Below are 16,494 nucleotides of genomic sequence, written 5' to 3'. Positions count from 1 at the left end.
TTTCGGGGTTAAAGGTACGCAGTATGTTGTAGCACCGTAAATGTGAACTCCAACCCACAGCATCCAGAGTGAAGAGAGAAAGTTCTCTCCCCCAACCCGAGCACTTCACTGTTCCTGCAGGTATACTGTAGGAATAATTGGAGCTGTTGTTGGGGTGCAATTGGTTCATCCAGACCATCCTCCAAGTTCCAGTTCTTGTGAAAGATACCGCCACCATTTCATCCTTTTTTTCCTCCCTTCTCGAGAGGCGCAACTGGGTAGAGATGGTGGTTAGCTAAGTAAACCGACCGCAACGAGCAGAACAAATAGATAGACGCGAGTTTTCGACGCACCGCCACATACAAGCAGAGGCACATATGCCGGCAGATGCTTCGCTGGGATGTTGTATTATATCTCGACGGTAGATATTTCGTAACAGGACTGCACAGAAACACCGTACAGCACGGAACACGTCATTTCGGCTTTATATCCGTGTCAGAGTACACACAAACTCTGAAGCTTCCATATTGTACTTTGTGTGAAGTTAAATGCCAAAAAAAGGGGATGTACACGCTTTATCCATACGCCGAGGAGTAAAATTCTAAAATTAATGTTTCATTAATTTCCATACCGGGGGCTTAAGCTTTAGTGTGCAGATTGAACTTCTCCGGGAGGGATTATCTCCTGCACACGAGACGCTTCTTCAGGTACCCTAAACGGCTGGCTTCGCTCTACCATCCGAATTATTTATGCAAATCTTCATGTAATGCAAATGTTTTTAGCAATTACTTCAACTATAACACGCGCAAAAAAAAGATCTTCCTCAAAAGCAATATCTTGATGCTGTGGCGCTTCTTTCCTGCGCCCAAAAAACAAGCAGATCACAATTATCTAACCGAAGCAGACGGAAGAAAGCACCAGGAACGTTGCAAGGTTGTTTGCTTTCCATCTTAACCACCACCTGCTTAGGGTTTAGCTAGTTCACATCGCATAAACGTTCGCCGTTTGCCGTGGGCATGCAAATTGCTGGAAGGAGCGAAGGTTTTTTCTAGATTGCTTTTCGTTACGTCGCGGTCAAATGGAAATATTTGCTCAAGAGGGATTGCCTTGATTGAATGGCAAGAATTTTCCGGTACTGCTTGCAGCCGTGGTGCGTGGTTTAATTGTAGTTTGAGCAATGAAGTTTGTTTAATTGATTTTTAGAAACAATTTTTGAAGGAGACAGGTTAGAATAGTACATAAACTTTATATAACTTTTTATAGATGAACACAAACTTATTTGTTCGAACATTAACCACAACAATCAGAATCTTTTAGGTCAATTTATCTCCAGGAGTAGCAACGATTTACCTATCTCACAAGACATGGAAAACGTTATCTGACGTACAGGCTCCTAGCGAAGGATTGGTCGAGTTGATCACCGCCTAGGGCGCTAAATATGGAGGGCACTAAAACAAACTATTTGTATTTTCACACCCCAATTCGATTTAAAACGCTTCTCTGGGAGCCATCCTCCTGGGCAACCGAAATTGAAGCAGTGCTAAGCGCAGGACCTGCCACTGTGCGCCTTTTTACTGAGAATTTAGCAAGCTACTTAAGAATACGAAATTTCTGCAGTTATTCCTGGCAGCTAGCAAATATGTTTGCAGCAAAATTAACTGTTGATTGTAAAGCAAAATTAGCCAGGTTTATTCAGTGTTCATAGGTTTATTTACAATTTTCCATTGCGATTTCCAGTTAATATAATGCGAAACCCTTCTTTTTAGATCCCAACAACCTTTAGAGATCTTTGCCTGCTAGTTCCAGCTTTCCTTTTTCGGTGGATGGAAAGTCAGTATTTTTCAAAATAATGTTTCAAAATTTAGTAGGGCGCCAGGACCAGAACGGCTGGTGGTATAGGTGACAGTGGTGCCGATCTTCAAAATGACGGTCTGTCCAACTAAGTGGCATCAATCAGTGTTAGCAGATTCAGGACTAGGACGATTCGGGAACTCGATCCCTAGAAAGATTCGAATCGGATTGGGTTCCTAATTGAAGTATTCGATCCAACAGTATGTAAAAATGTTACACAAAAATAGCAATAACATTTCACAATCTTAAAAAGTATTCTTGAGCATCTCCAAAGCTCCTTTTTACGTTGCTTGTCCTCGAATAGAGCACTCGTTTACAGTCACAGATCTTTTTAAATGTTATTCTACATACCAAAAACAAAACTGTAACGAAATACCTTTCCAACGAATCCACGCCTGTACGATTACTACACCTACGCAACATTTTGCTCCCTCTTATCTCGTTTGTTTTCGTTGCTCATCCAACCAAAACCTCTCAAAAAAAAAAAAAGGGAACGAATTGTTTTGCCTGTCTGTTAGCGTAAACATCACGAAAGACAATCCGTTCCCGTGTTTGTGAGGACAGATCGGTATTCATACGCTCTATGCTATATCCTCCAGAGTGGTTCGAGTTTTCCGTGGAATCATTCACAGCATTCACGCGCTCCACAGTGCAGCCCGTCGTGTACAGCGAACGGCGAAGAACCGTCACGCTGCGCCTTATGCGCTGCGTGCCGGTGCGATCGTAAATCATGTGACATAAACTAATTAGCGCCTCGTCATGTCGCTTTATCTCCCCGGTGTCCCCAGTGTGTCAGGGATGCAAAACGGGGGTGAAAAGGGGTGAGATTATGTTTTCATAAAATTCACTGGAAAATCTCATTCGTGTGAAGGTGAAGAAACACTCCGCTCTCCGACCCTTCCCTTTCTGATTGTGTTTTTCACCTTCAAAATTACATATGAATCAATTCGTATGTGAAGCCTTTTTTCTCCCTTCAAAAGATGGTGGTGATTTTTTTTTAATTTAAACTCAATTCCATTCACGCTTTTCATCCCAAGTGACTGCTGTCACTTAATGAAGAGCTCTTTTCATACCTGTAAAAACAAAAAAGCTCTACTCCCCCAAAAATATTTCCTTCAAAACTGTTTCTTATGCTTAAGCAAAGTTCTTTCGACTTACTTTCAACCATTGTTCCGACCAGCAGGACGAAAAACGCAAGTGCAAGCTGCACCGTACCCCAGCTGCGAAGATTCATCGTTCGGTCGCTCGGTTCGTCGCTTGTGGCTGGAAAAGCAGTGGGGGAGTCGGAATAAAAATTCTTCACCTTTCCACGTTTCGCACTTGGGAGGATGGGAAGAGTGGGGGTTGTTGAACCAGGAGACCTCTTATTACACCACACTCTTGGGTTGTTTGGGGAGGGGGGGGGGGGGGGGGAAGATTCTTTTATAGCACGGGTTTCTTCACCTTTTGCTTCACTTTTCTTCTAACGCACTCTCTTATCAGGATCAATTTTTAACTTTTAGCACTTGCTTGCCAAACTTTCACACTTCTAGAGATACACACGCACACACGCAGACACTGTCGAACCTTCAACAAAAGTGAGAGACTTTCGTTATTTTATTTGATGGTTGGAATACGATCACTACAAATACTCGTAGCATGAGATAATTTCGTACGGTGTGATAAGTACTTTTTTTGCCAATTTAAAGGTTTGCGAAAACTTTATGAAATTTCTCCTAGAAAATTAAAAAAGAAACTTGCAAAAAAAAACCTCTTTTTTAAAAACTATTCGGCAAAGAGGGCAACAAATACTTTAAAAAATCACCCAAGTATGAAAAGCGCCATCATTATGCAAATCATACACTCTAGCCAAGAGAAAAGTTCAAGGTGTCCTGGTGTTTATAACCAGACTGCAAGAAAAAAAAAGAAAGAAAGGAATGCACAATGTATTCCTTTATGTCAAATAAAAAAGGGAGCGAAAAAAAAAGCGCTTGTGATGATACTCCAAGTACACTCAAATACATTTTCTATTCATGAGAACACTTTTTTGCTTGAAATGAAATGAGCACACAATTTCTTCGCTTGTGCTGCAGCTCGTGCTGCATAAGTTTGCCCTTTCATGCTACTAACACGAAACCTTCTGGCACGCGCCTGTCACTTCCCCTCTTTTTCTGCCGCGATGTACTCCCATCCAACGATCAGGCGGTCAGCATAAAGGCCGGGCTACATTGATCGTACTCCTGAGTGTAATTTTTGTGAACGCATACGCCATCTAGCGGCGGCGGGTCGAAGCTAGAGGCTGGTATAATTTATCTGTCAAAAAGCGTTTTGGGTCGAGGAGCCTATAATTTTGATCACAAACCAGTAAACAAACAGCTCGGTGAGTATGTTCGATATTTTGTCGTGTATGTTTTTTTGAAAATATGTGGTAATTTAACATACATATTGTATTTCTAGCCATGGAACAAGCAGGAAGCAGTGGACGCAATGAAAAAATAGTAAGTACAACTGTTTTTAACGAAAATTGTGTGTGTGTGTGTGTGAACTGTTGTCTGTGAATCGCCGGCTCGGCTCGGGGCCGCAATTGAGCTGAACATTTTATTGAAAAATGTAGTGTTTGTAGGTTTCACAAGTGCTTAAATAATTTGTTGTAGGGTTTGTCCATCTATTTCATCATTTAAACTACATTGCAGAGTGTGTGAAACTGGTTGTTCGTTTTGGTATTGTAGCGGTTTTTAGTATAGAGCGAGTTTTTTTATTCATGAGGAACGGCTTTGTCATATTGCTTGGTAGAACTTTTTTTTTTATAAAATTGTAAGCAAAATTTACCGGCCTATTTGTATACATTTAATATAAAAATAGCACGTGTTACGGCATACAGACAGCCTGGTCGAAAATTGATGAGACACCAAGCATGAATAATTTTGGCACTTAAATTATACCCACATCTAGCTTGCGCTGGTCGCCGCCAGATGCGCTAGTGAATATAAAAATTACGCTTGCGAGTACGATCAATGTAGCCCGGCCTTAAGAATTCTAATTTTAAAACTCATCATAATTTAGTCAGCGGTCAACACATCCTACATACACTCGCACACACACACACTCGTACCATCACCACCACTACTTGTTTCGAATTTGGGAAAGAGCGCAAACGGAAAAATTCAAAACGACCGAAAGAATGCACGTTATGCAAAGTGCGAGTGTGTGCAATAGTTTACACCACGGGAAAACACAACCACTTTACGAGCGCGCACACATACACACACACACACCGTGTAAGCACCACGTGAAAATGGCACTCCCCCCATACACCTTTCCGCTTAAAGGGGCACCTTTGCACTTCCGTTGCAAAACTCCGGCATGAAAATAGATGACCACAGCTGCAAGAAAACCCCAACAAATGATCACAACCACTTGCGTGGGGCTGCTCACTGCAACACTGCACTGCAATCACAGTCGGGCAATGGGTGGAATTTTCATTGCATTTGCTTCCTTCTCTGTACAACTAATAAATACGCTCAATAGCTCCGCTGACGATCACTTGATCATCGTGGACAATTTTCGCACCCGATACGATTTCGAACGATTTTATTTTTTTGAATTGCGTTTCAAAATTTCTGTTCCACCGCGTTTTTAACAACACAACCACATTTCACACACCGCAAGGCATATTTTGAAAAACCTGATTAAGGGGGTAAGTTGGATAAAAAAACAACAACACGCACCACGAATTCTTTATGCGGCGATCCGGCACCCGGCACGCAGAGCAAAACCTTGTGTGTACACTTTGCGCGGTTCAAAACACGAATGAATGGTGTGGTTCTGTGGCCGCCTGCGTGAACCATGCAGGCGGCGTTAGGGTGAACCTTTCAAATGGATGACGTTCACCATGGAACGGTCATTTGTAATGGGGATGAACCCTGTTCTGCACGGTGGGAACGTAACAGTGCTAGAGAATTAGGAAATGTGTGGTTTTAATTGTTGTAATATTTTTTTTGAAATGATTTTGTTTAGTTAATTTAATGAGCCGACTGCTAGGCTCTTCGTCGCATCAGATTTGTTCTTTTACTATTTTTCAACGATTATTTATGCCACATTTTTTAATTGCAATCATCCAAACTTTGGAATTTATGATTGTACGGAATGTATTTAATTTAAAATTTGTGTGACAAAAGTGATAAAATTTCGAATAATACCAGGTTAAGAAGGATCTTTGGTGTTATACAGGAAAAAGATAGATTGTATATTGAAGAGTTTTTTTTATCGATTTTAGCACACCTTTGGAGACTTCTGGAGATTTCTTGGACTGAAATATTTGACTAGTTTGATTTTATTGGTCTGCTAAGTAGACGATATTTGAGGAACTAGAATATTTGTTTCTTTATGCCCGTTGTCTGATGATTGAATTATAAAATTTTATATCCATTATTTTTATAGGAATTTAGATTTTCCTCCCATTATTACATCCATCAGTGTAAATGAACAAAACGAATGCAAAGGTTCGAATGCTCCGAAAAAGCTCAACTTAACATAGCTTTATTTTAATATGGGCTTATTTTGCACTGTGTTTTGGATGGAATCCTATACAAAAAAAGTTATTTCAATTATTAACTTTTCTACAATAATGAAGGTAAACATATAATTTTCAAACTAATCTCTCAAAAAAAAAAACACGGAAAAATCCTAAGATTTGTTTGTACACGTCTCGCATGGTTAGCATCTTCATTACAACACCCTTCAACAGATGGCGCTAAACACAAACAAGAGAATTGGTTTAAAACGACAAAAATAGCTTGGTATTATCATTTTTCCGTTTTTATTCCCTTCTACCCACGATAAATGCCCCCTGTATCGTGGTCAGTCAGTTTGGACCATTTTTTTATATACGATTTATTATTTTATTGATTTCTCAAGCCTGTATTTACGTCACTTGTCAAACAGATTAGCTTGTTTCCCAATTTAACAGTATCACAACACCGCCAAGATTAACTGCTCTTATCTTTAATCGTACCGAATTTTAGAGAAGGTTTAAAAACGTAGCACATTGGCAGCATCTGCTTCGGCCGGAATGCTAGGAATGGCACGGCGTAGATCCGCCACCGTACAACAGTAGGTGTAGCCGCGTGCAAAGTTGCCATAGTTCGCATTACCCCATCCATACTGTGCACACACATCCGAACACAGCAACTCTCCTGCCGGCATGCTCGTACGGAACGGATCGTTGTTGTTGATTAGAGCGATGGCTGCATTCGTGCGCGGCGATTTGATGATCTTCCAGTACCATTTCGGAGTCTGGATACCTCCGGCCTCGAGCGTGATTGGAACTTGCTGGCCATTCACGTGGGGAAGTGTCAGAATGTCATGGGCACCGTTGAAAATCAGCACGTCCTCGTTCAGACGGCCAGCAATGTTGCGGGCTGCGTTCTCAACCACCAACCAGTTGCCACCATTAGTGGCCTGCCATTGAGGAGCAACGTTGACGTAGAAATAGGTCGCCCATTGCCAGGGCCGGAAGATACCGTCCGCATCCGGTGACAGATGTCCTCGGGAAAGGTAAGAGCTGGTAGTAATGAAACGATCAGCTTGAGCCTGGGATCCTAGCAGCTGTGCAAAACGGATTGCCTGTTGGGCAGTGGTGTAAGAGGTGGCCGGCTGAACGTGGGAAGCAGTACCAACAGTCTTGAAAGATGGTCGGTAAGACTCACTGATGCTATCTGTTGAGGATGAACAGCATGATCAGGTTGATATACTAAGCATAGCCTACCTAGCATTAAACTAAACCTGGCCTACTTACGGTCAATAGCGGTTCCAGGAATGATATGGCGGGTGTAGATGACCGAAGCCGTTTGCATGTTATAGCATGACTGAATGTACGTGACAAAGCCTACACTTGGTACATCGAACCCAAGATTTAGCAGAGTTCCACCATTTCCACAGCCCTGGCCGGTATTTTGGAGCGATCCCGTCGATCGTGCAGCACAAGATACGCTGGCAAGGTTCACATTGGCTCCGTTAAGATTGAACGTCTGTCCGGATACGCATTGAATGTTGGCCGTAACAGTTCCAGCTGTAGTTAGGATAGCCAACTGTTATCGAAATTCATGAAACTGCGCTCATGTCCATCTTAAGACTTACTGTTTTCAATGGAATTTCCCGGACAGGCAATAAGCGTCGATTCGCCGGCATTCCACTGCAGAGAAGGTCCGTTCGGAGCCCATAGCTGATTGTTGCGCAGGAACAATGGTTCCCGGGCATTCAACTGCGTCCGTATATTAACCGTACACTCTGGAATGAGATTCCCGGTGAACCTTGTGATTGTAAATCGATACACCTTCAACTTAATCGATCAGCAATACTCACGTCCATGGGCTAAGGCCACCACGGCAGCCAGAATCGTTACGTATGCCAACATCTTCAGGAGCAGCACTTACCAGAGCAGCCGTACAGTCTCCAAAAGTTTACTGACAACCAATTTCAAGCGCGACTCCCTTAATAACCTTGTCGAAATCGATCATTATCAGGGTGGCTCGCAAAATGGGTAGCCCATTATCAGGAATCCCCACCCTCCTGTCCAAAAATACGGAGGCCACTGTTTCGCTATCTAAACGCACCGGCGCTGGGTCTGTATCGTACTGTAATTGTACTGATAACTCGATGTAGATTACAATTTAATGTTTTGAGTTCAAAGCCGTCAGCCGTTCTAGACACCGGCGTGAAGCGTTTGCTAATGGAGCTACTACTACTAGCTACCCATTACTACGTGTTACAATCCAAGGCTCGACCCGAAAATAAGTTTTATGAATGAAAATAATGGCATTATTACTTTCATGTGCTAATAGCACACATCCAACGAAACAGTTTAACATTGTCTTGTGTTTTTCTACGTACATTTAATTTTATAAAGCAAACTTTAAGTACAAAAATGACTCAGTGGCGGTGCTTGCTTTGCTCTCCTTCTCCCCCGGATAATGTTTTTATTGCTTGATAAAGGATTTCAAATCGGTCTTTAGTGGTGGTCCAGATAACTTAATGCACGTGATATAAAGCGTGCTAATGAAAGTGGAAGGCAACAGCCCTCTGCGTCGCTGACCAAAATCACGAGATCATAGGGCAATCTGTCGAAACGATGCCGCTGAATCGTGCATAGTAGCATGTGATTGGGATTATCATCACTGTTTGATAGGTGGTGCTAGACGGAAGCAAACCTGTGAACGGCTAATCGAAATCACAGCGCTCGTTAAAGCAGAGTAATGTTACCAGGTGAGTGTAACGTTGGAAAAATTTCTATTTTAAAACAACTCAAAAGTTGAAGGGTTGGGCCGATGGTGTAGGCGACATCGGTGCCGGTCTTCAAACGACAGGACCGGGTTTTAAATCCCATCCAGACCGTCCCTGACTGAGGACTGACTATCCAACTATGTGGTATCGAGAAGTCTAGTAAACCATTTGTTGGCCGGCGTGACTTTAAAGATCGTTAGGCCAGGACGAAGAAGGCCCTCCGGTCAGTCGAATCAATAATTTTATCAACTAAGAGCTTTTGGTCGAAATCAGCTGTTCAAACCACTCTGATTCGGTTCTTTGGCGTTCAGTTTTGTGTAGCGGGAATGGCGTAAGTATGCCACGCGACAGCGGCACCGGTCTTCAAACGGCAGGACCGGAGTTCAACCTGAACAATTTAATAACGACCAAAACCTGACTCCTTAGTTTAGGATCTATCTCCTTGAGCTTCTAGCATTTCTGTGAAACATTGTGTTCTAAAGCGGTCACGGATTTCTCTGCCTATCTGAACTCAACGTTGTGAAAAAACGCCGATACCGCGTAGTTGGTTAGTCAGTCCTCACTACGGGGGAACGGTCCAGATGGGAGGATTTGAACCACCGGACCGCCCCTGTACGGTTGAACTGACAACGATTCAAAATATAAACGTTTCTATGCGTTATTTTATTGTCGCTGTAAACAAGTTGTTATAACATCTATCACTTCAGTCTGGCGTGCTTTCTCGGTCAAGGGTGCTGAATCGATCGTGGAATGGTTTTTATTTTAAAACTTCCAAACGAGTCCATTGCTTATTAACGACCCCTAGGCCTTTTTGACGGATTTGAAAAACTTAGAACATTTGAAGCAACTGCTTCGGCCGGAATGCTAGGAATGGCACGGCGTAGATCCGCCACCTTGCAACAGTAGGTGTAGCCGCGTGCAAAGCTACGGTAGCTTGTCTTACTCCATCCATACTGTGCACACACGTCCGTGCACAGCATTTCTCGTGCTGTCATCCTCCTACGGAACGGATCGTTGTTGCTGATTAGAGCGATCGATGCGCCCATGCGTGGCGATTTGATGATCTTCCAGTACCATTTCGGGACCTGTATACCTCTAGTCTCGAGTGTGATGGGAATTTGGCGGCCTCTTACATTTGGAAGCGTCAGAATGCCATGGGTACCAGTGTAGATCAACACGTCCTCATTTAAACGGCCAGCAACGTCACGAACTGCATCCTCAACTAGCTTCCAGTTACCATTGTTCGATGCCTGCCATTGCGGGGCTGCATTGATGTAGAAATAGGTTGCCCATTGCCAGGGTCGGAAGATACCATCAGCATGCGGTGAAAGATGTCCTCGCGCAAGAAAAGAATTCGTAGTAATGAACCTATTTGCTTTAACCTTGGATCCTAAGAGTTTCATGAAACGCTTTTTCTGCACAGGCTGAATGTAAGATGTTCTAGGACTCACGCGCAAATGGATTCCACCAGTTTTGAATGAGGGTCTGTTAGAATCACTGATTCTATCTGTTGATTATGGATAGTTTGAGATCAGTTTGATAGACTTTTGGGACAAACCTTTACTACTTACAGTTTATAGCCTTTCCAGGAATGATATGGCGGGTGTAGATGACCGAAGCCGTTTGCATGTTGTAGCAAGACTGGATGTACGTCACAAAGCCTACGTTCGGTACATCGAATCCAATATTAACCAAGGTACCACGATTTCCACAGCGCTGACCAGTATTTTGGAGTGAACCCGTAGAATCAGTGGCACAAGACACGCTGGCAAGGTTCACATTGGCTCCGTTAAGATTGAATGTCTGTCCGGATACGCACTGAATGTTGGCCGTAACAGTTCCAGCTGTAGTTAGGATAGCCAACTGTTAATGAAAAACCTACGCCCATGTTCATCCTATGACTTACTGTTGGCGATTTTACTGCCTGGACAGGCAATGAGCGTCGATTCGCCGGCACTCCACTGTAGGGAAGGTCCATCCGGAGCCCACAACTTGTTGTTGCGCAGGAACAATGGTGCCCTGACATGCAGCTGCGTTTGAATATTAGCCGTACACTCTGAAATGAGATCCACATGCACATTTTGACCGCACATCCACATACCTTGAGGGAAATCGATCAATCTTCACGAGTACTCACGTCCATGGGCTAGGACCACCACGGAAGCCAGTATCGTTAGGTACAGAAAAATCTTCTGGTTCGGATTCATTGGAACTTTCGACAGTTACCCTAATGAGTGCAACCACACAAAACTATACTGACAGACAAGTTCTAACGCCACGCCTTAAGTATCATTTTGCATGGTTATCTTGATAGAAGATTGTTATCATAAATGCCATGCTAATAAACAAGCGTAACATGTTAGCTGATACATTAGTATAGTTTGTCTGGTATTGTACAGATAAATCAAACAATCACATTGGTACATATTAGTACGATTTATTAGTTGTTTGGATTTGTATATGCTTGGGGAAAGCCCACGTAGAGAACGGACAGTATTGTGAATCGGTTTGCTTACATGTTTGCATGTTTACAGTTTGTACGACATCGTCTCCCGGCAATCGGCTATTGTCGATGGGTAGAAAGATGTGCGTACAATGCGTACAAATAATTTTTCTTTGATTGGTCTGCTAAACGTCACAGAGAGCGATAGGCTCGTATATATCAACATCCATAAGCCTCATAGACTGTACTGGGCCAACCTTGAACGGAAGATATTCCACATGTCCTCTGGTTCCACACAAGCAACCTCTGATGCGTGCTTTGCCAAATCTGGTGTTCCTCAGGGTAGTGCCTTGAGCCCTCTACTATTCTTTCTCCTCATCTCGGACTGCTGCAGTTGTCTCCCACCAAACAAATGTTTGCTGTATGCTGACGACGTCAAGTTCTATCTTCCTGTTTCCCCGTCTTACGATCTCCACTCCCTCCAAAATTGACACTTGTTGTTATTCATTATCAATATCCTTCTCTTCTATATTGACTCCTCTACCGTTCTGGAGGTCCCTTTTTATATCCCATCCTATCGCTTGCGAGTACGGTCACCTCTTCTAATCCCTTTCTGTCGCACGCTGTTTTCCTAGAATGATCCCTGGGTGCGCGCACGTCCTGGTTTCAACTCTGTAGGTGTTCTGTTTGACCAGAAAACCATCAAAACTTTAAAAACTACAAACGATTCGCTTGGTCGTTTGATTTTTACTACAAAACCAGAGTATTTTATGATGAAGAGCTTTGAAGATTGTGTGCGATAATACGATCGCTATTATTAATCTCAAATAAACTTCCCAAAGTCTTCGTTGGCATTAGAACTTCTTTATCAATTTTGTGAATTACAAAACTCGTTGCATAGGAAAACAAAAATAATCAGTTTTTCCGTTACGTTACAAATAAATAAAGCGTTTTCTATGGTTTTTGTAACACATATGTTGCATCCGCTTCGGCCGGAATACTAGAAATGGCACGGCGTAAATCCGCCACCGTACAACAGTAGGTGTAACCTCGTTCAAAGTTGGCATAGTTCGCATTATCCCATCCATACTGTGCACAGACATCCGAGCACAACATCTCTCCAGCCGACATGCTCGTACGGAACGGATCATTGTTGCTGACAAAGGCTATCGCTTCATTCCACTTTCGCGATTTGATGATCTTCCAGTACCACTTCGGAGCCTCTATAGCGCCGGGTTTGAGCGTAATTTTCATTTGGCGACCATTCACGTCCGGCAGTGTCAGAACATCATGAACTCCGGTAAAGATCAGCACGTTCTCGTTCAGATGGCCAGCAGCGGTGCGAACTGCATCCTCAACCAGCCTCCAGTTACCATTGTTCATTACCTGCCATTGCGGGGCAGCATTAACGTAGAAATAGGTCGCACACTGCCAAGTGGAGAAGATACCGTCCGCATGCGGCGAAAGATGTCCTCGCGCAAGATAAGAATGTGAAGTGATGTACCGCTCAGTTCGTTGCTGTCCTAGAAGATCATCGAAACGCTTTTTCTGTGACGACTGGACGTATAAGGAGGCAGGTTTCACGTTCTGAGGGACTCCATCCGCTTTGAAGTTTGGTCGGCAAGTATTGATAACTCTGCCTGGAGATAATGGATCAAGAAGTTCGATTGGTTTTCACTTTGCAACTAATCCTGGTCTACTTACCATCAATAGCCCCACCGGGAATGACGTGACGGGTGTAGATGACCGAAGCCGTATCCATGTTGTAGCATGACTGGATGTACTTGGCGAAGCCTACGTTCGGTATGTCATATCCAAGATTTAGCAGCGTCCCATCGTTTGCACAGCTTTGGCCGGTATTTTGGTGCGATGACTTCGGACGACTATTGCAATATACATTGGCAATGTCCACACGGGCAAGGTTTATGTAGACTGCGTTAAGATTGAACGTCTGTCCGGACACGCACTGAATGCTGGCCGTTGGAGTTCCAGCTGTGTTGTGAAGAATCAACTATGAAAGGGATTGCTATGCTGAATTCCAAATCTAAGACTTACTGTTTGCGATCGTACTTCCTGGACAGGCAATGAGCGTCCATTCTCCGGCGTTCCACTGTAGGGAAGGTCCATCCGGAATCCACAACTTGTTGTTGCGCAGGAACAATGGTTCCTTGGCATTCAATTGTGTCCTGATATCAACCGTACACTCTGGAATGAGATCCAAGGTAAGCCTTTTTTTGATCGCACATTCAAGGGAAATCGATCAATTTTCACGAGTACTCACGTCCATGGGTTAGGGCCACCACGGCAGTCAGAATCGTTAGGTACAGCAACATCTTCTGGTTCCGGTGCGGTAGTAGTTTCGACAGTTACACTTACGACAGTAATCCTACAGCCTGTAAACGATTACTGACAAGAAAGTTCTAACGCCACGCCTTAAGTAGCAATCTGCATGATTATCTCGATGGAAGTTCATTATCATAAATATTACGCCAATCAATAAGCGTAACATTTTAGCATGTGATGCGTTAATATAGTTTGCCTGGAATTATACTGATAAATAAAACAAGCCTTAGTACGATTAATTAGTTGTTTGGAATTGTTTTAACTTGAGGAAATGGTACGTATAGCCAGAGAGGCGAGTTCTGCGAATCGGTTTGCTTACATGTTTATAGTTTGCATGTAATCGAATCCGGAGCCGTCGAAAGATAGGAAATGTGCGTATTGCTGTTGCGTGTCCAGCTGATCAAGAGTTAAAGGGATTGGCAAATTGTATGCGATAGGCGATAGCGACTCATTACTATCAGTCGTGTAGAGAAAGGATCAACACTGGTGATGTGAACTTCGTTCCAAACCTACTACGTTCGTTGTATTCCTTTTTTTTATTGTTGTGTGACCGATGTTGAGGCACGTAGCACAACGCATTCGGTTTGAAATACTCAACTAAAATCCCCATCGACGCACTATAGTCGTATTAAATGTTACGATCGCCATTGTTGTATTCTTCAAATCATTTTCCACCTTTATATTGCTAATGTTACCCTCAGTTTCTTCCTGCCTCGGTCAAAAACACGTCGTTACTGAATGATTCGTAACGTGGAACAACTAATTCGACCAACAGGACAAATCGTGTGTGTTATCTCATTACTTACAAAGCGGTTACAAGAGGTTGGAAAGCTTCAGTTTTTCAGCTAAGTACTAAATTAATAGCACGTTGGTTTTTAGAAACGCAATACATTTGCTGCATCTGCTTCGGCCGGAATGCTAGGAATGGCACGGCGTAGATCCGCCACCGTACAACAGTATGTAAAACCTCTTTTAAAGTTGGCATAGTTCGCATTACCCCATCCATACTGTGCACACACATCCGGGCACAGCAACTCTCCTGCCGGCATGCTCGTACGGAACGGATCGTTGTTGTTGATTAGAGCGATGGCTGCATTCGTGCGCGGCGATTTGATGATCTTCCAGTACCATTTCGGAGTCTGGATACCTCCGGCCTCGAGCGTGATTGGAACTTGCTGGCCATTCACGTGGGGAAGTGTCAGAATGTCATGGGCACCGTTGAAAATCAGCACGTCCTCGTTCAGACGGCCAGCAATGTTGCGGGCTGCGTTCTCAACCACCAACCAGTTGCCAGCATTAGTGACCTGCCATTGTGGAGCAACGTTGACGTAGAAATAGGTCGCCCATATCCAAGGTCGGAAAATACCGTCGGCGTGCGGCGAGAGATGGCCTCGCGCAAGGTAAGAGCTGGCAGTAATGAAACGATCAGCCTGGGCCTGGGATCCTAATAGCTGAGCAAACCGTACTTTCTGCTGAGCCTGGGTGTATGCGGCGTTAGGGTTGGCGAGCGAAGGCATTCCGGCAATTTTGAACGCGGGTCTGTAAGAATCACTAATTTTATCTGTTGACAATGGACAAAGTGGACCATACGGCATTGTACCGTCATAATTAATTGTAAGTAAAAAATAATAATGGGCAAAGTGATCAGTTTGATACACTTTTACAATAGATCTGTCCTACTTACGGTTTATAGCCGCCCCAGGAATGACATGACGGGTGTAGATGATCGAAGCCTTGTTCAGGTTGTAGCATGACTGGATGTACGTCACAAAGCCTACGTTCGGTACATCGAACCCAAGATTTAGCAGTGTTCCATCAAATCCACAGCTTTCTGTTGTTTTCTGCACAGACCCCGTCGTATTAGTGACACAAGACACGCTGGCAAGGTTCACACTGGCTCCGTTAAGATTGAACGTCTGCCCGGACACACACTGAATGTTGGCCGTAACAGTTCCAGCTGTGGTGTGAAGATTCAACTTTAAAAGGGATTTCTATATCTAACTCTATCCTAAGACTTACTGTTTTCGATGGAATTTCCCGGACAGGCAATGAGTGTCGATTCGCCAGCATTCCACTGAAGAGAAGGTCCGTTCGGAGCCCACAGCTGATTGTTGCGCAGGAACAATGGTGCCCTGGCATGCAATTGCATCCGGATGTTAACGGTACATTCTGGAATGAGAGCCCAGTTTAAATTGAAATTTATCGGTCGCACATTAATCAATCTTCAAGAATACTCACGTCCATCCACTAAGGCCGCCACGGTAATCAAAATGGTTAAGTACGCAAACATCTTCTGGTTCCGGTTCGGTAGACGTTTTGCAAGCTACGCCTTACCAGTGTAGCCGTACAGTCTTCAACGGTTTACTGACTAATAAATTCCAACGATATCCCTTAAATAGCACCTGTGAAGATTTTCTTAACGGAAGTTCGCTATCGTAAATTCCTGGTTTATGAACAAGCAGCTCATTTTGTGGTACTGATAAATCAATCAGTCGATTGCATTAGTACGACTTATCAGTTTAATCATCGTTCTGGTTTCTATTTATCTGCTTTACGTTGAGTATTCATTACTATCAAAGTATCGTTCAAAAGCGTAGGAGAACTTCAAAACTACCTCT

At 43.5% G+C, this 16,494-nt stretch overlaps 5 protein-coding genes across 5 annotated transcripts in view; all 5 read right to left on the bottom strand.

The window, feature by feature from the left end:
• LOC126568102 (neurotrimin-like) overlaps window positions 1–3,075 on the bottom strand; it is an 88,026-nt gene extending 84,951 nt beyond the window's left edge. The window contains exon 1 of the mRNA XM_050224520.1: window positions 2,989–3,075. Coding sequence (XP_050080477.1) covers window positions 2,989–3,064 — 76 coding nt within the window. The 5' untranslated portion in view covers window positions 3,065–3,075. The remainder of the gene's footprint in view (window positions 1–2,988) is intronic.
• Window positions 1–16,494, bottom strand: part of LOC126568159 (caspase-8) — a 136,390-nt gene that overhangs the window by 73,731 nt on the left and 46,165 nt on the right. The gene's annotated exons all lie outside the window — the stretch shown is intronic.
• LOC126567541 (uncharacterized) lies at window positions 6,841–11,297 on the bottom strand. Its single transcript, XM_050223760.1, has 7 exons — window positions 11,228–11,297; window positions 10,997–11,146; window positions 10,662–10,934; window positions 9,920–10,597; window positions 7,948–8,097; window positions 7,607–7,879; window positions 6,841–7,526 (listed from the first exon to the last, which is right to left on the bottom strand). Exons 1-7 carry the CDS (start codon window positions 11,295–11,297, stop codon window positions 6,841–6,843), a joined length of 2,280 nt encoding a protein of 759 aa, XP_050079717.1.
• Window positions 12,488–13,866, bottom strand: LOC126567540 (uncharacterized). The gene is made up of 4 exons (XM_050223759.1): window positions 13,815–13,866; window positions 13,589–13,738; window positions 13,234–13,525; window positions 12,488–13,169 (listed from the first exon to the last, which is right to left on the bottom strand). Exons 1-4 carry the CDS (start codon window positions 13,864–13,866, stop codon window positions 12,488–12,490), a joined length of 1,176 nt encoding a protein of 391 aa, XP_050079716.1.
• On the bottom strand, window positions 14,752–16,166 carry LOC126568300 (uncharacterized). Its single transcript, XM_050224755.1, has 4 exons — window positions 16,115–16,166; window positions 15,896–16,045; window positions 15,561–15,833; window positions 14,752–15,437 (listed from the first exon to the last, which is right to left on the bottom strand). Exons 1-4 carry the CDS (start codon window positions 16,164–16,166, stop codon window positions 14,752–14,754), a joined length of 1,161 nt encoding a protein of 386 aa, XP_050080712.1.

This window comes from Anopheles maculipalpis, chromosome 2RL (genome assembly GCF_943734695.1).
Source record: "Anopheles maculipalpis chromosome 2RL, idAnoMacuDA_375_x, whole genome shotgun sequence".
NCBI lineage: Eukaryota > Metazoa > Arthropoda > Insecta > Diptera > Culicidae > Anopheles > Anopheles maculipalpis.
Note: the sequence above shows the minus strand (reverse complement) of the source record. Positions and strands in the feature narration are given on the sequence as shown.

Excerpts from the sequence above, each read along its gene's own strand:
- LOC126567540 (XM_050223759.1), bottom strand. The coding sequence starts at position 13,866 with ATGTTGCTGTACCTAACGATTCTGACTGCCGTGGTGGCCCTAACCCAT. Across the intron at positions 13,739-13,814 it reads GGTGGCCCTAACCCATGGAC|AGTGTACGGTTGATATCAGG; the intron begins GTGAGTACTCGT and ends ATCTCATTCCAG. Across the intron at positions 13,170-13,233 it reads GGTGGGGCTATTGATGGTAA|AGTTATCAATACTTGCCGAC; the intron begins GTAGACCAGGAT and ends ATCTCCAGGCAG.
- LOC126568300 (XM_050224755.1), bottom strand. The coding sequence starts at position 16,166 with ATGTTTGCGTACTTAACCATTTTGATTACCGTGGCGGCCTTAGTGGAT. Across the intron at positions 16,046-16,114 it reads GGCGGCCTTAGTGGATGGAC|AATGTACCGTTAACATCCGG; the intron begins GTGAGTATTCTT and ends CTCTCATTCCAG. Across the intron at positions 15,438-15,560 it reads TCCTGGGGCGGCTATAAACC|ATAAAATTAGTGATTCTTAC; the intron begins GTAAGTAGGACA and ends CATTGTCAACAG.
- LOC126567541 (XM_050223760.1), bottom strand. The coding sequence starts at position 11,297 with ATGAATCCGAACCAGAAGATTTTTCTGTACCTAACGATACTGGCTTCC. Across the intron at positions 11,147-11,227 it reads GGTGGTCCTAGCCCATGGAC|AGTGTACGGCTAATATTCAA; the intron begins GTGAGTACTCGT and ends ATCTCATTTCAG. Across the intron at positions 10,598-10,661 it reads TCCTGGAAAGGCTATAAACT|ATAGAATCAGTGATTCTAAC; the intron begins GTAAGTAGTAAA and ends CATAATCAACAG.